Genomic DNA, 21,883 nt, shown 5'->3' on the forward strand with positions numbered 1-21,883 from the left:
ATGTTATTTTAAGCTTTGGATAAAATGGCATCAGAATCCTTTTGTTTCCTCAGAAATTATCAAATTATCACCTAAGACAGAAAGATGCAGAACCCAAATTATCATAATACCCTTCCCATTATTTACACCTTTAAGAAGTGAAGTGTTATTTCTGCCCCAAACCTCCCAGTTGGTCCTCACGTGTATCCATTAGATTCTCAAACTACAGAGAATTGCACTCTGGGGACTCATTCCAAAGTCAACTTTTACCACAATATATTGTTGCTTATAAATGGTATTTTAACCTGAATAACAAAGACATTTTAAAAAGCCTAAATTATCTATAATTACATTTGTTAAAATGGAAGGAGCAGACACAGAAAAGGCTTTTAAACAAAAATAAACATGTGTATTAAAAGGTTTAGGCAATGTAGAGGCAGGCAGGACATTTTGCAAGTTGCTCTACAAAGGCAAATATTTACAGAGGAGATTTGCTTTTGAAGATGTCTGGTGCTAATACTTCTGTGTAAGTGGCTCAGCACTTATCCTGCACCATTCTCCTTACACACACCCATTTCCTCATTAAATGTTGACTCCAGAATCAGCACCATCACTCAGAACTTTTCACTTTGCTGGGAGACAGTCTCCACAACACAGGCAAGTGGTCAGTTATGACATGTCAGTTTTTGTGCATAAACAGCTCTTTTCATCGGGAAAAGTAAGCCTTTAAAAATAGTCATCTAATCATCTGTGAAGATACAGGGCTTCTGAGGTGGCCCTAGTGGTAAAGAACCTGCCTGCCAACCTCCTCTATGCAGGAGGCGTAAGAGATGCTGGTTTGATCCCTGGGTAGGGAAGATCCCCTGGAGGAGGAAATGGTGACCCACTCCAGTACTCTTGCCTGGAGAACCCCATGAACAGGGGAGGCTGGAGGGCTGCAGTCTACGGGGTCACAAAGAGTTGGACATGACTGAAGCGACTTAGCATGCATGCATATGCAGGTGCAGCACAAATTTAATTTGAATATTAATTGGGGGGTCAGCCTAACTTAGTTTAAATGGTTAATGTACTAAAATGGAAGAACTGTGCCTCTGGGGATAAGTATGTGGTGGTGTTTAAGGAAACAATAAAGAAAAAAAATGCCTTCAAATCATATTCCTCAAGATATAGTGGGGTTAAAAAAAAAAGATGGCAAAAAATGTAGATTTTTTTCATATCTTTAAAAGGAAGGTACTTAGATCCTAGAATATAAAATTCAGTGTATCTGAATAATCAGATTTCTTTGTACCAAATAGAGGAAGCATGAGGGGGAGAAGGAAGCTTCAATTAACAGTTTTCTTTTCCTTTTGTACATTCATGTCACTGTTTCTGAAAGCATTAATGTATTAAGATATATGCACATTTCATGGGAATGTAAATGAGAGTTTGAGTTGAATAACAAAATAATCTGTTGTTCCATTGCTCAGTCTTGTCTGACTCTTTGCAACCCCATAGACTGCAGCACGCCAGGCTTCCCTGTCCTTCACCATCTCCCAGAGCTTGCTCAAACTCATCTCCATTGAGTCAGTGATGCCATCTAACCATCTCATCCTCTGTCGTCCCCTTCTCCTCCTGCCCTCAATCTTTCCCAGCATCAGGGTCTTTTCTAATGAGTTGGCTCTTCCCATTAGGTGGCCAAAGTATTGGAACTTCAGCATCAGTCCTTCTAATGAATATTCAGGGTGATTTCATTTAGGATGGATTGGTTGGATCTCCTTGCAGTCCAAGGGACTCTCAAGAATCTTCTCCATCACTACAGTTCAAAAGCATCCATTCTTCGGTGCTCAGCTTTCTTTATGGTCTATCTCTCATATCCATACGACTACCGCAAAAACCATAGCTTTGACTAACTAGTTAATAGGTATGGGGTTAAGACTCAAGAATATTTGCCCCATCCTAGTTTAATAAACAGCAACTAACATTCCCAGTGAGACTAGAGACTAGATTTATGTATTAATAAATAATTGACCAAGGCCATCCAAAAGAAAACAGAGGCATCTCCTCCCTAGCTGATACACTGTCAGTTGTGGGGGAGGAGGAAGCAGCTCTTTGCTTTCTTCAGAAAGTCCAGTGGTCCACTCCCAAGCCCACCACACAGGGATGTATCCATTTCATAGCCAGCCCATCACACCAGGCTGTCAGTTTGTCAAATCCATGATGCAAGGTGCTTGCATGAATCCCTCAGTCTGATAGCCAGCTGCTGAACTCTGTTAGCTACAGCAGAAAGGACATGCCAGGACATGTCCTTTCAAGGACACATGAATCTGTGTCACATGACTGCACATGGGAATTGCACACAGCTCAAGCTCGGGTTTGAAATGTGTATAACTCTCACTTGGTCAGCTGTCTTACCTGGGTGCTTGTTTTATTCTACATTTTCCTCAAAGCATGCCCTTCTGTCTTCCAGGGAAATTTGAGTTTCTCGTGTGTGGAGCCTTACACAGTACCTGTCTTTTTCAACGCTACCAGTTATCTGGAGGTGCCCGGACGGCTTCACCAGGACCTGTTTTCGGTTAGCTTCCAGTTCAGGACTTGGAACCCCAATGGTCTCCTGCTTTTCAGCCATTTTGCAGATAACTTGGGCAACGTGGAGATTGACCTCACTGAGAGCAAAGTCGGTGTTCACATCAACGTCACGCAGACCAAGATGAACCAGATAGACATCTCGTCAGGTCAGTGAATCTATTCGACGTTCGTGCCTGAAACTGCTGTTGTGATGTCCTCAGCTAGGGTTATGTTTTTACTTTGTTGTTGGCACACTCTCGTGATTATGTTTGGATTCAGGCTCTGAGATCTTTCCTTGGCTTCCCTGAGTGCAGACTGAATGAGGGAAACTTAGAAACGCTGAGCGGATGAGGATAGGCGAGGAAGAAAGTTGGTTGGGACTGTCTTGACAGGACTGAAATCCTTTCCTTTTTACAAATGCTAGTCCCTCTTGCATTGAGCAATGGATATTCCTCTAAGATCATATGTTCAAAAACAAAGAATGATTGTTTTATTAACATAAGAGTGCTTGATATCTTTTGAGTTTATGGACATTCACATTCCTTTTACTACGAGTAATAAGGTTGCGTTGATGTAAATTATGACTTTAAAGGTAAGTTCTACTGTTTGAATCAAAAGCTCAAAGTGGTCTTCTAAATGTATGCAAAGTATTAGGGGAAAAAAAAAGGGGAAATGAGTACAAAGAAGAATGACAAGAGATAAGGATCAACTGAAGGAAGACTGGCCTGGCTAAGTAGAGTCATTTTTAAACTTGACAGTATAGTGGCAGAATAAATGGAGACTTAGGTAATATTGTTGTTATTTGAATAAACTGGTCAACTTTGGAATAGTCCTTCAATATGATGGCACAAAGAAAGATGATATTGCCAAACAAGATATCATAAACAAAGAAAATGATATCTGATATGGGACTGAAAAATAGTAAAAAAAAAAAACACAAATCATCAAATTTCTCTAGATGTTTCTTGAAAGCAGTGTTTTAAGTAAGTACTTCAATTCTAAGTAGAATTGGAAGATGGGAGGAAAAAGAGTATTTTCAGAGCCCCTAGTACAGGTGTACCAAATACTGTGAGAGAAAGTTCCTAATAGAAGGCTCAACTGTGCGACTGTGAGCTCTGATTTCTAAATATTCCGTGTTCATTTGTGACACTATTATGATTGGGTCCACTTCATTTCTCCTGTGTACTATCAGCTCCCTGAAGGCAGAGACCATGCCCCTGCACGTAGAGCAATGCCTGTAACATAAGAGATGCTCCAGGAATGTTTGCTGAAGTCAGCACTGTGGCTCCATGAACTAGTGTTCACAGAATATCTCCTGCTTGAGGATATGTGCCTTTTCATGCAACAGGCTGTGTGTTTTTGTATGAGCTGGCTGTGTGGTCTATTACAGACAAGGACTCAAGGAAGACACGGAAGCATTATGTCACAGGTGTATCTGAATAATTGAAATCAAAAGCTCTTGTAAAATACCTAGATATTTACTTTTTCATTTTTTGCACTGTTAGTTTTGCTTTTTCTCCAAAAGCTCATAGTGAAAATGATTGATCACCATATTTTATCACTGCATCTCAGTATAAATTCATGTGGAGAGAGTTGGAGCAAATAGAATTTATCTGGAGAGACCATAATAGCACATAAAACAAATACATATACAAATATTTACCACCGTTGAAAAACTCCCCATTAGATTCTGTTAAAATTGATGTTCAGGCATTTCTAATGCCTAAACACATAAAAATACAAGATGAAGTCCGCCCTCCTGGAAATCGCTGAGAAAACCCAAACTCCTGGTGGTTTTCCATGTAACAAGTACCATTATAATTAAAAGAATAGGATCTTAAACATAGTAATCAATAAACATTTGCTAATTTAATGTCTAGTTTAGGATCCCTGCTGCTGCTGCTGCTGCTAAGTTGCTTCAGTCGTGTCCGACTCTGTGCGACCCCATAGACAGCAGCCCACCAGGCTCCCCCGTCCCTGGGATTCTCAAGGCAAGAACACTGGAGTGGGTTGCCATTTCCTCCTCCAATGCATGAAAGTGAAGAGTGAATGTGAAGTCACTCAGTTGTGTCTGACTCTTAGCGACCCCATGGACTGCAACCTACCAGGCTCCTGCATCCATGGCATTTTCCAGGCAAGGGAACTGGAGTGGGGTGCCATTGCCTTCTCCGAATTTAGGACCCCAGGATATAATATAATAAAATAAATATAAAATATAAAATAAAAATAAAATATAATAAACAAAGGAATACAATATTCAGCAACTAATTTACCTTAATGTGTGTGTATGCTCAATTGCTCAGTCATATCCAACTCTTTGTTACCCCACGGACTGTAGCCTGCCAGGCTCCTCTGTCTTTGGGATTTTTTGGCAAGAATAGTGGAGTGGGTTACCATTTCCTCATAAGTTTTCTTAAATAGGATAAAAGTAAAGTTTAGATGTTTTTGTTAATTTATATTAGAATCTGTGCAAATTAAGGAAAACAGGATTTGATATTTGAATTTTTCTGTAGTCTCATTCCTATATAGTCCAATGAAATATTGACATTTCAAAGATTTCCATTTTTCCCATACGTAGAGTACACTGATATTTGCTTTTAACAAAGGATAATTGTTCTGTGTTATATCTACCCTATTCTTTATATGAAATATAGTTGATTTTTATTATCGTGTTAGCTTCTGGCTTCAGGTATATAAGAAAGTGAGTCATATGTTTATATATATATATGTGTGTGTATTTCTTTTTTTAGAATATTTTCCATATAGGCTATTATAAGATATTGGATATAGTTCCCTGTGCTATACAGTTAATCTTTATTGCTTAGCTATTTTATGTATAGCAGTGTGTTTATTAATCCCGTACTGTTAATTTATCCCCCCACTTTTTTTCCCTTTGGTAACCATAATTTTGTTTTCTGTATCTGTGAGTATGTTTCTGTAAAAAGTTCGTTTGTATCTTTTTTAGATTTCAGCTGTAAGTGGTGTCCTATGGTAGTTTCTTTTTCTGCCTGACTTAGTATGATCATTTCTGGGTCCATCCATGTTGCTGCAGACGGCATTATCTCATTCCTTTTTGTGGCTGAGTAACCTTTAATTCTGTCTATATACCACAGATTCTTTATCCCTTCATCTGTCACTGGACATTTAGGTTGCTTCTGTGTTTTGGTTATTGTAAATAGTGTTGCTGTAAATAGTGTTGCAGTGAACACTGGGGTGCATGTGTCTTTGGGATTTAGAGGTTTTGCCTTTTCCAGATAAATGCCAAGAGGCGAGATTGCTGGATCACATGGTAGTTCTATTTTTAGTCTATAGCTGTCCTAACTATTTTTAGTTTGTTGAGGACCCTTCCCATTGCAGCTGCACCAGTACCCAGTCCCACCCACTGTGCAGGAGGGTCCCTTTCCTCCGTGCCTCTTCAGCATGTATTATTCACAGATGGTTTGATGACGGCCTTTCTGACTGGTGTGAGGTGATAATTCATTGTTGTTTTGATTTGCATTTCTCTAATAATTGGTGATGTTAAGCATCTTTCCATGTGCCAGTTGGCCATCTGTCTATGGAGAAATGTCTCTTTAGGTCTTCTGTCCATTTTTTGATTGGGTTGTTGTTTTGATATTGAGTTCTATGAGCTATTTGTTTATTTTGGAAATTAAGCCCTTGTCAGGTACGCTGTTTGCCATTATTTTCTCCTATTTTGTAGGTTGTCTTTTCATTTTATTTATGGTTTCCTTTCCTGTGTAAAAACGGGTAAGTTTAATTAGGTCTCATTTGCTTATTTTTGCTTTTATTTCTTTTGCCTGGGGAGATTGAGCTAAGAACATATTACTGCAATTTATGTCAGAGAAGGCTTTGCCTATGTCCTCTTCTAAAAGATTTATGGTATCATGTCATATTTAAGACTTTAAGCCATTTTGAGTTTATTTTTGTCATGACGTATACTTAAATTTCCAATACGCAGTATTGTTAGCTAAAATCACCATGCAGTACATTAGATTCCCCTGGACATTTTCGTCTCCTTACTGAAAACTGGTACCCTCTGACCAATATACAGCAAGCCCCCGGAAACCACCATCATTCTACTCTTTGATTCTATGGCTTCTAGTTCAAGATTCTACATGTAAGTGAGGTCATATAGTATCTATCTTTCTCTGACTTGTTTCATTTAGCACAGCATCCTCCTGGTTCAAATGATTTTGACCAAAACAATGAGAAAGCATTTTATATCATACTCAATACCTACTGAAACCAAGTTTTCATTAAATATGATTTACCTTATGTTTTAACGTGCTCTCATAATTTTGTTGTTTTCTCTTCTGTCGCTCTTCAATTAAAATTACCATGATCCACTAAGTGATTTCATGACCTAAAAACAAGCTGCAAACCATAATTAGAAAAACACTGACCTATGGACTGGTCTTCTCATTTGAAGAGTTGGGATTTTTTAAAGTTCTAATTACCTGAGAGTATTTATGCCATCAATTCATAATGGAAAACTAAATGTATCTTCCAGAAACAATATTATAATATTGTAACAGTAGTAAGAGAAAAAGTATTCCTGTGTATTACTGTCTGATACATAGCCAAACAAAACACACACATACACACAGACACACAAAGAATCTGAATACCATTTGAAATAAAGTTTTTAATTGCAAAATGCATCAATTTTATGCCCTAATTACAAATAGATGCTTAGAATACACTGTAAAGTTTTCATCTGCCCTGTTAATAAGGTGATGGAAAGTGGTTTAGCATTTATATGGAGAAAGGAACATGATTTCTGTTAATGACCTTTCTCACCTATTGAAGAAAAAATCAATTTCTATCCATGAAAACAAAACCTTTTAGAAGAATCATTCAGAATATGCCCTCCTCCTAAATCAACTGTTTGCTAAGTTGAAGTGTTCAAACCTCATTGTTTTGTTTATGAAGAGAGTGCAAGCGTGAGTGCGAGCTAAGTCGCTTCAATCTTGTCTGATTATGTGTGACCCTATGGACTGTAGCCCACCAGACTCCTCTGTCCATGGGATTCTCCAGGCAAGAATACTGGAGTGGGTTGCCATGCCCTCCTCCAGGGGATCTTCCTGACCCAGGGATCAAACCTGGGTCTCTTGAATTGCAGGCAGATTCTTTACCATCTGAACCACCAGGAAAGCCCCACATTGCTTCAATTATGGAATGGCTTCTTAACATCCACACCGCTAAACATCAGCTCTGTATTCCTGTCTCCAAAGGGAAACTTCCTGGGGCCTTGCTTTATTTCAGTTTTGCAGGAAAATTTCCTCTGCAAACCTTTGATAAATTTCCATTTGGGTCCTTTAAGGGAAAGTATCTTAGTCCACCCAAACTGCCATAACCAAATCTGTTAACTATGTCATTTTTATACACACACACACACACACACACACACACACACACATTTCTCATAGTTCTGGGGGCTGGAAGCCTGAGATCAGGGTGCCAGTCTGGTCGAGCTGTGGTGAGAGTCTTCTTCCTGGTTGCAGACTGCAGATTTCTTGCTATGTTCTCACGAGGGAGTTGGCCCATAAAGAAGGTTGTGTGCGTGCTAAGTCGCTTCAGTTGTGTCTGACTCTTTGCAGCCCTATGCACTGTAACCCACCAGGCTCCTCTGTTCAAGAGATTCTCCAGGCAAGAATACTTGAGTGGGTTGCCATTTCCTTCTCCAGAGGCTCTTCCTGACCCAGGGATCAAACCCACCTCTCTTTATGTCTCCTACATTGAGTGCTGAAGAATTGATGCTTTCGAATTGTGGTACTAGGAAAGACTCTTGAAAGCCCCTTGAACAGCAAGAAGATCAAACCAGTCAATCCTAAAGGAAATTAACCCTGAATATTCATCAGAAGGACTGATGCTGAAACTGAAGCTCCAATACTTTGGCCATCTGATATAAAGAGCTGTTTCATTATATAAGAGCCTGATGTTGGGAAAGATTGAAGACAAAAGGAGAAGAGAGCAGTAGAAGATAAGATGTTTAGATAGCATCACTGACTTGATGGACATGAATTTGAACAAACTCTAAGAGATGGTAAAGAACAGAGAAGCCTGGTGTGCCACAGTCTACAGGGTCACAAAGAGTTGAACATGACTTAGTAATTGAACAACAGCAACAACAAACAAGTGGTAAAAGGGATGATCTGAGCTGTCTTCTTTATGAGAACTCTAATCCCATTCCTGAGGGCTCCTCCTCGCTGACCTGAGCACCTATCAAAGCCCCATCTACTAATACTGTCATTCTGGGCATTAGGATTTTAACACACGAATTTCAACACACATCCAGACCATAGCCTAAGGAATAGACATTTTCTTGGCTTTGTGCATAGCTGGGAAATGTGCTGGCCAATACTGGCAAGTTCCCAGTTCAATCTCAGCACATGCATTTCCCAAGGACTGCTCCTGGCACTGTCTATTACAATTAGAATATCTCTTCTCTTGATTTTACAAACATCTGAAAACGTAGTTAGTATATTAATATTTGGAAGAATTGATCCATATACCAATTTCTAAGTTCAGTGATAATTTGCATCATGAGATTTATTTTTCCTCACATAAGAAAAAAAAATGTGTTATTCATTCATGTCCAACTCTTTCAGACCCCATGGACACTAGCCTCCTAGGCTCCTCTTTCTGAGGAATTCTCCAGTCAAAAATACTGCAGTGGACAGTCATTCCATTCTCCAAGGGATAATTCTATCCCAGGGATAGGGCCCAGGTCTCCCACATTGCACACAGATTCTTACCATCTGAGCCATGAGGGAAGCCTCAAGGAAAAATGGTTGTTTATAATATTTTTATGTTTTAAGTTATTGAGAATTGATTTTCAGCTCTGTAATTTCAAACTCCATATAATTTTATAGTTTTCTTAAAATAAATTTCTATAACTCAAAAAGTAAGTAATGTTTAGGCATTACTTCACATACTTCAAGTGATTTGTTTTACATTGTCTTATAGCAAAGTAGAGAATTATTTGATAATATATATTATATTCCTTAATTCAAATTTAAGCCATAGTTTTTTAGAAGCTGAATATATTAGAAGTCTTGGCATATCCTTTAATTAAATTTGAGTCATGATGATTCGGGCTTCCCTCATGGCTCAGCTGGTTAAGAATCCGCCTGCAATGCGGAAGACCTGGATTCGATCCCTGGGTTGGGAATATCCCCTGAAGAAGGGAACAGCTATCCACTCCAGTATTCTGGCCTGGAGAATTCCACATGGGGTCTCAAAGAGTTGGACATGACTGAGTGACTTTCAGTAAAGATGTACAATGATATATTATCACAGTATATATCTAATAAAAGTAATTGAAAACAAATATTTTCAATGAAGAGGTTATTTTAAAGAGCACATCCTTATGTGGAATACTATTACATCATAAGAAATCATGTTTCTCAAAAATCCTATAACAATTGGAAAACATAGTGAATAAGAGTGTTTACAAAAATTATGTCGAATATAATCCCAATATTATTACTTTTATAAATGTATAGATAACTAGAAAAGAGATATGAATGAAATAAATCTGGATAATACTAATTATCTCTAATTGGTAGGTTATCAGTCCATTACTAATTTCTTAACATATTTTCCATAATATCCAATTTTCTAAAACAAACATCAAGTAGTATTTAAAAAAATGTATATAGTAATACAATGATACTTGTGAGTAAAATGGCACTCCTAAAAAGTATACCGCTTAACAACATGATGAATGGAAATTACATAGAGTACGTTATATTGATTTAAAAGGTCTAGTTTCCCTACTTAAATAGAAGCATTTATATAATCAATTTTTTAAAACTCTGTCCTTAAACAATGGGCTTCAGCTTCAATTCCTAAATGGCATTCACATAAAAAATGGAACATTTTATGTTGAGTCTATGAGCATTTAGGAGAAGGCAATAGCACCCCAGTCCAATACTCTTGCCTGGAAAATCCCGTGGATGGAGGAGCCTGGTGGGCTGCAGTCCACGGGGTCACTAGAGTCGGACACGACTGAGCGACTTCACTTTCACTTTTCACTTTCATGCATTGGAGAAGGAAATGGCAACCCACTCCAGTGTTCCTGCCTGGAGAATCCCAGGGACGGGGGAGCCTGGTGGGCTGCCGTCTCTGGGGTCGCACAGAGTCAGACACAACTGAAGCGACTTAGCAGCTATGAGCATTTATTTGAAAATATACATAGCTAATTGTAAACCTTTTTTTTTTTCAGGATAAATAAGGGAGGGGGAGATAGGTGAATTCATATATAAAGGCATTTTCTTTTAAAACTGTTACTGGCTCTCAGGAAACAACAGATTTTATTTTTCTCTCTTAATAGTGAATCAGGAGTTACAAATCTCTTTATTTCCAAATGGGGCTTCCCTGATGGCTCAGATGGTAAAGAATCTGCCTACAGTGCAGGAGACCTGGGTTCGATCCCAGGGTCAGGAACATCCCCTGGAGAAAGAAATGGATATGCAGTCCGGTATTCTCCCCTGGAGAATTCCATGTACAGAGGATCCTAGTCCATTATAGTCCATGGGGTCGCAAAGAGTTAGATGCAACTGAGTGAAAATTTCTATATGTATAGTTCTACTAAAAAATATCTAAAAAAATAAGAAGTTTCTACTTTCGGATGGTTATCTAGATACATAAAATGTTCGAGGAAAACAGAAATTCATCATTTTAGGATGCTGACGACAAAATACAGCTCTGAGTTCTTGGGAACGATGGAGCCTGAGGAAGGTTGATGGGTGAAGCATTGTGCTCATTTTAATTAGGAGCTTAGATGTGTGCTAGGATAGCATATCTCCCCTTTATAGCAAAAACCAAAAGTGAGATGGATATAGAGCAATAGATACATATCTATAGCTATAAATATAGCTCACCTTGGATATACCTACAACACAGATGGCTGATTTATTCTCCCGAGTTCACAAGTAGACGTGCTGTGAGAATCACCTGGTACCCAGTAAAAAGCATTTGAGTTAACAGTGTGTTGCTCCCAGGTAGTGTCACCTAACTGACTTTTTATTATATTTCAATTCCCAAAGTGGCTGTGCTATCATCATGCCAGCTGAGTGCAAATCTACCTTGAATTATATTTCAGTGCATGCTGGTGCATTTTCACATCAATAGAAGCATTATATTCCAACATGAAAGAAAAAAGAGGCTGGGAGGAAAGTTTTGTAATATTAGGTATTGACTTATTCTTCAGGAAGGAAAGGGGACATTTTAATTTATAATCACACAGCAGGATACCATACCCACTCTAGCTTCCACAGGGTTTGGGGGCCTTTTAAAATATCCTATGCCTTCTTCAGGGAAGATGAATAAAACATGATTGTGCACCTGTGTGTTTAATAATTTTTTAAAGTTGCAAGGAGAGGGTAAAACTTAGCAAACTTAGGTGGATAAAATGGAGGTAAAAGCCCCCACTGGGGATCAGGTTATGTTTTAAAAGCTTAATTTACTGTTGTTGCTATTGTTCCGTCACTAAGCCATGCCTGACTCTTTGCAACCCCATGGACTGCAGCACACCAGGTCTCCCTGCCTCTCACTATTTAGTTTACTGCACAAATAAGCTAATCAAAGAGAAAATAAGTCATCACTACTATAAACTAACTATGAGAATAAAATGAATTGTGCAAGACCAGCAAGGAACACAGCTCTGGAACCCCACATTTAATGTATAAATCACTGAATATGCTTGTTTCCAAAGCAAGAGAGTGGAGGACACAGAACAGGGTAGCTTTGCTGAGAGGTTCTCCATCGTTATGTTTCACGTAACTTTAAGGACTGAAACTTCTCTGACAGATGAGTAATCGGTAAATTTAAGCAGTATAGATTTATGCAGTAGAGAGAGGAAAGCCAACCATATTAGTCAGAGTTCTCCAGCAATAACCAGTAGACTGTATATAGGGAGAGGAAAAATTTATTAGAAGGACGGGCTTATACAATTCTGGAGGCTGAGACCTCATGGTATAAAAAACAGTGTAAAAATTAGCAGGCTCAAGGAGCGCCAGTGTTTGAGTTTGAGTCTGAAGGCCAGAAAAGCCCAGTGTCCCAGCTGGAAAACCATCAGGCAGAAAGAGGTAATTACCCATGAAGTGAAAGTCCCTCAGTCATGTCCGACTCTTTGCGACCCCATGAACTATACAAGTAATGGAATTCTCCACGCCACAATACTGGAGAGGGGGTAGCCTTTCACTTCTCCAGGCGATCTTCCCAACCCAGGGATCGAACCCAGGTCTCCCGCATTGTGGGCAGATTCTTTACCAGCTGAGCCACCAGGGAAGCCCATAACTTTACTCAAAACTTTGCCTTTTTGTTACATTCAGGCATTTAGCCTATTGGATGGGACCCACCCATGTTAGGGAGACCAGTCCATGTTATTATACTAAGTCTACAGGTTAAAGTGTTATGTTCACCCAGAAACACCTTCACAAGCACACTAGAATAGTTTTCTTGCTTGTTTGGCTGTGCTGGGTCTTTGCTGCTGCACAGGTGCTTTCTCTAGTTGCAGCAGGCAGGAGGTACTCTTTATTGTGATGAGTGGGCTTCTCCTTATTGTGGCTTCTGTCATGGTGGAAGAGAAGTAAGGAAGAGGACAGGCTCAGTAGTTGGGGTGCACAAGCTTAGTTGCTCTGTGGCATGTGGAATCTTCCCAGACCAGAGATAAACCCATGGCCCCAGCATTGGCAGGTGGATTCTTAACTACTGGACCCCAATGGAAGTCCAAGAATAATGTTTAACCAAACATCTGGGCACCCCATGGCCAAGTCAAGTGGACACATGAAATTAACCACCACATCAGCTGTACATATTTTTACCCTTGAGTGCATAATTTTGTTTGAAATAGTTAACAAGATAAAAATAGTGTTGGCATAGAAAAAAATCAAGAGATTTACCTTCATAATCCAAAATAATGCAAAGCAGACTCACTGGATTGGAACTTCCACCCAAACTCTCACGTCTCTGGTTAATCTCATGATGAGCATTACCCTGGGTAATTCATTCAAGCAGCAAATTCAGACTGGGAGATAGTATATCTGACTGTCATCTACCTTTCTTTTTCTTTGATGAATTTAAGCAATCGGAGCCATCCCACCTGTGAAGAATTTAGGCTCATTGGCTTACTTATGACTTTATTGTAATTGGTTTCGGAAATGAGTCTCTTTGGGAGAGGGACCCTGCTGATTTTCATAAAGCCACCTGGCAACCTCTGAAATTGACTTCAGAGGAGCCTAAAGAACAAAACTGGGTCATTTGCAGAGACGTGGATGGACCTATGGACTCTCATACAGAGTGAAGCAAATCAGAAAGAGAAAAAAAAAATATTGTATATTAACAGATAAACAAAGAATCTGAAAATACAATGGTATAGATGGTCTTATTTACAAAGCAGAAATAGAAACACAGGCTTAGAGAGCAAACTTATGGACACCAAGTGCGGAGGGGTGGTGGGATGTATTGGGAGATAGGGATTGACATCTACACACTTCTATGCATAACAAATAACTAATGAGAACCTATTATATAGCACAAGGAAATCTACTCAGTGCCCTATGGTGGCCGAAATAGGAATGAAATCCAAAAGGGGGAATATGTGAGTATGTGTGGCTGATCCACTTTGCTAACTAGCACAACATTGTAGAGCAACTATACTCCAGAACAAATTTCGAAATGTTAAAAAAAAAAAAGATTCCTTTGGATGCCCTCTGAGATGTTTGCCTCAGTATTTCTTTGTCTCTTTCCTTTATTTCTAAAAGCTCTTAACAAGAGAACTTGTCAGGGAGCCACGGGATATTACTTAGAAAGTATTTACCTTTGGTAACATTGTATGAAAAAGTAATCATGTCTATGGACTAGTCTTTGATCATCATTCAATTTTATGATTTATTTTCTTTTTTTTATTTTATTTTTAAACTTTACATAATTGTATTAGTTTTGTCAGATATCAAAATGAATCCACCACAGGTATACATGTGTTCCCCATCCTGAACCCGCCTCCCTCCTCCCTCCCCATACCATCCCTCTGGGTCGTCCCAGTGCACTAGCCCCAAGCATCCAGTATCGTGCATCGAACCTGGACTGGCAACTCATTTCTTACATGATATTTTACATGTTTCAATGTCATTCTCCCAAATCTTCCCACCCTCTCCCTCTCCCACAGAGTCCATAAGACTGTTCTATACATCAGTGTCTCTTTTGCTCTTCTGATACATTTCCAAACCCAGAGATCGAACCCAGGTCTCCCCCATTGCAGGCAGATTCTTTACCAGCTGAGCCACCAGGGGCGCCCTTTGTAACTTAAGCACAGACCCTACTTCTGATAACTGAATTCTTGCAGTTATTTCTGAGTCCTTTCTTCTCCCACCACTTTTTTCTTCTCACACCTTAAGATCTAAATTTTACAAGTAAAGCTCTGCCTAGATCTCTGCTGTAGCACTAATTATTAGCATCTGATGTTTTCTGAAAGATGCCGGTAATCTGCCAGTCATTCTCCTGGCCCTCTGTTCTTTCTGGCATCATTTCAGAGATCAAATCTCTACTGCTAAACCTCTGTCCAGAGGCAGGGCTCTTGTTCCGCCTAGACATTTCACCATTCTGCCACTGTCCTGCCTGAATCCTGTATGCTCACCTCTGATTTCCCAGCATCCTCCTGTCTCTCATTCAAATCCCTTGCTTTTTTTGTTTTTTAAATTGTTTTATTGGAGTATAGTTGACTTACAATGCCGTGTTAGTTTCTGGTATATAGCAAAGTGACTCAGTTATATGTGTGTGTGTAAATATACACACACATTATTTTCCATTATGGTTTATTACAGGATTTTGAATATGGATTCCTGTGCTATACAGTAGGGCCTTGTTTATCATTCTGTATATGAGTTTATCATTCTGTATATGTTATAGTTTGCATCTGGTAACCCTGAAGTCCAACTCCCTCCCTCTGCTATACCCCCTCCTGCAGGTCACTGCAGGATTGTTCTCTGTGTCTCTGAGTCTGTTGCTGTTTCTGTTTTTTAATAAGTTCATTTGTGTTATAGTTTAGATTCCACATATGAGTGATACAATCTGTTATTTGTCTTTCTCTTTCTGACTTGCGTCTCTTAGTGTGATAATCTCTAGGTCCATCCATGTGGATACAAATGGCGGTCTCTCATTATTTTTTATGGCTGAGTAATATTCCACTGTAGATGGATAGATACAGTATATCACGTCTTTATTGTCCATTCATCTGTCAGTGGACACTTACATTGTTCCGTGTCTTGGCTATTGTAAATGGTGCTGGTATGAACATAGTGGTGTATGTATCTTTCTAAATTATAGTTCTGTCTGAATATATGCCCAGGAGTGAGATGCCCTGGAGATCATATGGCAACTGTATTTTTAATTTTTTGAGGAAACTCCACACTGTTTTCCAGAGTGGCTGCACCAATTTACATTCCCACCAATGGCGTAGGAGGCTTCCCTTTTCTCCACACACTCTCTGTGCTATTTTATGTTAACCCTACCATTTCTGATTTGAGTCTAGACTACAGCCCGCTATTGCCTAGGGATAGTGTCTACCGCTGTGGGCCTAAGTTTCAACCATCTCCCAACCCGATATCCCCCTTTCAATATCCACGCAGACCTATGCCAAATCTCTGCCTCCCGCTGTCATCAAATGCCTGTTGTTCTAGGCATGTAGATATGACACAGTTTATTGGGAGATATGGACAGAACTCTGAGCAGAGAAGTAGTAAAGTGCATACAATGCCCCAAGCCCTTAGCTTTGACTGGGCATAGATGGTTGGCTGACACCATAGCCAAGTTTCCAGTAGAGCGGAGCCTGCACTTTTAAGCTTTATGTCATGATGGCAGAAGGAGTGAAAACAAAACGAAACTGCCTTGTTAGAAAAGGGAGGCCGCTGGAGCCGAGTGGCTGCTTTCAGCAGCTGTAAGCCGAGTCACTTCTCCTCTGTGCTGACTCAGATCTGCTGGTCCAGCTCTCTACTATGGTGCTAAGAGTTTGCAAGAAATAGGACTCCAGGGTCATTCAGATGTGTCTCTCTTCTCGTCCTGAGATGCAGTGAAGTCTTACGATGATCACTAATAACTCCTGAGAGCTTACACCAGGCCCATCACTGTGCGAAATCCTTTACAATGAATTAATATGTGTATGGCTTCAGTGAACCTGTGAATTAGATACAACTGTGAATCCTTCTTTCTCATTTATAGCAATGGTAAAATCATTCTTCTGGGATCCAAGTTCAAAACCTTGAGAGAATTCAAATTGTGTTTTCCATCCTTGCCTGGCACCTATAATGGTATAGCAAGTGCCACCAGTTCTGTGGAAGTGCCTTATACGTTTGTTTCCTTAGAGTTAGTTTCTCTGTTGTGTCTGTCTCCGTGATCCCATGGGCCCTTCCAGGCTCCTCTGTCCATTGAATTCTCTAGGCAAGAATACTGGAGTGGGTTGCCATTCCCTTTTCCAGGGGATCTTCCTGACCCAGGTATCGAACCTGGGTCTTCCGTATTGCAGGCAGATTCTTTACAATCTGAGCCGCCAGGGTGACCAAATACTACTTTCCTTATCCTAGTTCAAAAAGTCATCACTCGAAAAGATCGTGAAGCCATCTTACTTGCCCGAATGAGTGCTGCTTTTTTATCACTGTCCTGTTTTTCTGATACAGCAGTTATAAGCATATAACTCTGGAATCAGATTGCCCAGTGGCTAGCACTGATTGAGGTCTCTCTCTGTTTCAGTCACTGTTTAAACAAAGATAATGTGCACAAATTATTAAGTGATTTAATTTGACAGCTCCTCAATATAATGGCTATTGTCATCTGCCTCGTATAGGTAAAGAAACAGGCATAGAGACGGAATAACTCACCTAGACTGTCACAGCTAGTAAGAAAAGTTTGAAAAAGAGTCCAGACCATGAGTCTGAAGTCAGAACTATTGGTTATTCTACCATGCAGCCTCTCACATTAATCCAGCAGACTGGCTTTCATTCACCCAGGACCAGGCATTGTGGAATATGACCCAGCTGATATATTTGTTGAGTGCAGCACCTCACACCAAAGATACCCTGCTCATGTCTCATTGAGATTCTTCCACGAGCCTGTTAAATACTCTCCTTTACTGTTTCTCATTTCTCTCTCGCATTATCCACATTTATATTTCTAAAATGCAAGGAAAATACTTTGATTTTCTTCTCCATTATCTTTAAGTCCTCATTTCTAAGAATACTAATTTTATGAGTATGTACTAACTGAGCCCAGCTGGAGTCATTTGGCTTCATTTCTCCTGCTTTACACCATAAACTCTGGCTTCTCTCCACTCTCTGCTAAAAATCCCTTTCTCTATATGCTGTCCCAGCCAACTCCTACTTATCCTTGAAGACTCAGTTTTAGTAATGTTTAGTAATAACTTAGTATCATTTCCTCTCTCAAACCCCAGAGAGTAATCTACCATCCTCCAGTATGCAGAGCATCTCATATCCTGAACAATAACTTTTCTTGCTCCAACTTACATTGTAATGTACTCACTCATCATGATGTCTCACTCATCTCTGGACTCCTAGAATTCACAACACTTGGCAGAGAATAGCTGATGAATATTTACATCTTTCTTTGTTGGAGCTCCACTTGGACAGTGGTTGGTATCCTTGTTCTCTCTGCCTCCAACCTCTAAACAAGTCCACTCTGTACATCCCCTCTTGATGAAAATTCCAAAGCAACTGCTTCCGCTGTGTCATATTCCCACTGGAAATTCTTCCATGAAGCCCTCAATTTTTAAGATTAAGTCCCATGAGTTTTCCACAAAAAGACTGAACATTCATCCCTTGGTGACCTCAAATCCTTCTAAAATTTCAAATCACTTATATTGTTTTCAGTTGTCTGACATTGTGTGTTATGTAGTTCAGATGTGTTGGCTGCCTTGGTTGAAAAGGTTTAATCTCCTAAAGCTTTTGGAGGACAGTAATCCTGTTCTTATTCTGCCTCTCTACCTCTGAGCCTAGCACAATGACTCATATGTGGCATGTTTCCAAATATCCAGTTGATTGATTTTTTTAATGAACTGATACCAAGATGTTACAAATGTGACTTTATAATTCTGTTGTCTTCATCAATTTATATGAACCAAATTCATTGTGAAATGAGAGTTGCAAGTATCTCAAGGAAATAATTGCTTAACTGTAGGAGGCTAATATGTGTGAAATTGATCAAGACCTGAATTTTGATGTGATACTTTTATAGCAGCCAGAGTTGTTTTTTAGGATACTGAAGCCTAGAGCTGTACTAGGTAAACTCTTATATGAACAAAATAAAAGCATATCTACATTTGTTGAAAAATGTATCCTCAGGAGCATGACATGAAGTAAAACCTTGAAATTAGTCATATTCCTTTTGTAATTTTTTTTCACACAGAATACAAAAGAGTAGAAATGTGCATGATTAAAATTAATTTAGCTTTATTCTCTTCTTCAGTCTTGGGAATGCTTTTGACATGATAATGCCACAGGAAAATAAGGAAATCAATGTTTTTTCAACCTTCTACTTAAGACCTCTGATCTCCAGTCAGTTCTATACTCACTTAAAGCAGAGACTGCATTTGTTGTAGGAGGCTAGTCTGAGTTGCTTTGCCAAGGGAAATGGTGTCTTGGATGATCAAATTGTGTTGTCTTCTATCGATGACTTCTATTGACTCTAGTCGCTAACTCTTTCTCTATAGGATAGCTTAACGATAAAACCTAAACTTCAGAGTGAATTCATAGGAGACACCACACGTGAACATAGAATAAATGATACCTCCACCATCCTTCATCCTTTCATCCCAGTTCCAGAACAAGCACCTGTGTTTCCCAAGTTCACAGAGGACCATATGGTGTATACTTGCTGTTCTTCCAGCACGCTTTGTTCACTGGGATGGGAAGAACAGAGCTAACAACTTCTCTTGTCCTGTATCCTTTATGATGCAATGCTGTCGAGGAAAATGTGAGACCTGGATCATGCATGTAGATGCATTGGCAGGCATGCACCTAACCTTCTCTGACCAAAGAGCTGTGTATTCTGTTTCATGCAGGATAATCAGCTCCACAGGCATGCCTAACAAATGATTTGTTCATAAAAAGCTTGACGAGGGAAATAAAACCCTTGATAGGCTCCATAAGAAATGGAAGCTGAAAGAGAAAGAGGGTGCTCGATATCTTCATGTATTTTTGACTGCCTGGAGCAGCTCTGTCATGCACAGTACACGTTGTTGCATAGAACAGCCAATGGGCATCACTACTGCAAACAAAATACAAGATGTGAGCTTTGTTACTGTGAACGAGTGAATCTCCAGTACTGAACGCAGGTGATAAGGTGTGTGGGAGAGTGAGGCATCAATTTTTAATGAAGTAAAAACCTTAAAATTCAATAATTCTGTTTCAAATTGAGTACCATAATGCCTCCATTTGCCATATTTGAATGATTTAGAAGGGAAAAGGTTTAATCAGTAAGATGATATGACATTAAACAAGTCAGAATTATAACTCATCCTCAACTTTTCAAAAGTGCTTGCTTTCTTCCATTACCTCTTCTGACATGTTTGGATATTTACCAAAAAAAAAGTAATATTAATAAGGGTTCCTGGCTTTTCTGGTTCCCTTTTTCCCTGTTAATGAGACTGTAGATATTAATATGGAGAGGTGAAGAGAAGAAATCTTAAGGAACAGAACCTCTAAAGTACTGGTCTTGAACTGGGTATGATTTTGACCCAAGGCGATGTTTGATGATACGTGGAGAAATTTCTGCTTGTGATAAATTGGGGGATGGATATATGTGTGTGTGCATGCACTAGTGTCATCCAGAGGACAGAAGATAAAGATGCTGCTAAATATCCCACAAAATACTGGACAAACCTTCCTCCTTGCCGAATACGTATGTATTTGGCACCAAATGTCAATAGTGCGCAAGCTGAGCAATCTCTTCTGTGACACTCCCAAAGCCCAGTGCCTGGAAGGGAGTCCAGGCTCATCTCCCCTCTCTGCATGTGGACTTATGTTGTATTCTCTGCTAAATAAGTTAAGCTAATCTTTTCCCAGGTGGCTAAATGGTAGAGAATCTGCCTCCCAGTGTAGGAGACATGGGTTCAGTCCCTGGGTGGGGAAGATCCCCTGGAGGAGAAAAAAGCTACGCACTCCAGTATTCTTGCCTGGAAAATTCCATGGAAAGAGAACCTGGTGGGTTACAAAGTCCTTAAGGTCACAGTTATACATGACTAAGCACACACAAGCTGTTTCCTGAGGTTGTTTTCAGTTCAGTTCAGTTCAGTCCCTCAGTCGTGTCTGACTCTTTGTGACCTCATGAATGGCAGCACGCCAGGCCTCCCTGGCCATCACCAACTCCCGGAATCCAACCAAACCCATGTCCATCGAGTCGGTGATGCCATCCAACCATCTCATCCTCTGTTGTCCCCTTCTCCTTCTGCCCTCAATCTTTCCCAGCAGCAGGGTCTTTTCAAATGAGTCAGCTCTTTGCATCAGGTGGCCAAAGTTATTGGAGTTTCAGTTCAACATCAGTCCTTCCAATGAACACCCAGGACTAATCTCCTTTAGAATAGACTGGTTGGATCTCCTTGCAGTCCAAGGGACTCTCAAGAGTCTTCTCCAATACCACAGTTCAAAAGCATAATTTCTTCAGTGTTCAGCTTTCTTTATAGTCCAACTCTCACATGCATACATGACTACTGGAAAAACCATACCTTTGACTAGATGGATCTTTGTTGGCAAAGTAATTTCTCTGCTTTTTAATATGATGTCTAGGTTGGTCATAACTTTTCTGCCAAGGAACAAGTGTCTTTTAATTTCATGGCTGCAGTCACCATCTACAGTGATTTTGGAGCCCAAGAAAATAAAGTCTCTCACTGTTTCCATTGTTTCCCGATCTATTTGGCATGAAGTGATGGGACCAGATGCCATGATCTTCATTTTCTGATTGTTGAGTTTCAAGCCAGCTTTTTCACTCTCCTCTTTCATTTCATCAAGAGGCTCTTTAGTTCTTCTTCATTTTCTGCCATAAGGGTGGTGTCACCTGCATATCTGAGATTATTGATATTTCTCCAGGCAATCTTGATTCCAGCTTGTGATTCATCCTGCCCAGCATTTCTCATGATGTACTCTGCATATAAGTTAAATAAGTGGGGTGACAATATACAGCCTTGATGTACTCTTTTCCTGATATCGAACCAGTCTGTTGTTCCATGTCCAGTTCTAACTGGTGCTTCTTGACCTGCATACAGATTTCTCAGGAGCCACGTCAGGCGGTCTGGTATTGCCCATCTCTTGAAGAATTTTCCACAGTTTGTTGTGATCCACACAGGTTCCTT

At 39.8% G+C, this 21,883-nt stretch overlaps 1 protein-coding gene across 1 annotated transcript in view; it reads left to right on the forward strand.

The window, feature by feature from the left end:
• LOC104992135 (contactin-associated protein-like 2) overlaps positions 1-21,883 on the forward strand; it is a 950,770-nt gene that overhangs the window by 640,788 nt on the left and 288,099 nt on the right. Inside the window, exon 9 of the mRNA XM_010844884.1 lies at positions 2,426-2,690. Within this exon, the coding sequence (XP_010843186.1) occupies positions 2,426-2,690 (265 nt within the window). The remainder of the gene's footprint in view (positions 1-2,425; positions 2,691-21,883) is intronic.

Source organism: Bison bison, unplaced genomic scaffold, assembly GCF_000754665.1.
Source record: "Bison bison bison isolate TAMUID 2011002044 unplaced genomic scaffold, Bison_UMD1.0 scf7180017864211, whole genome shotgun sequence".
In the NCBI taxonomy this organism is placed as follows: domain Eukaryota; kingdom Metazoa; phylum Chordata; class Mammalia; order Artiodactyla; family Bovidae; genus Bison; species Bison bison.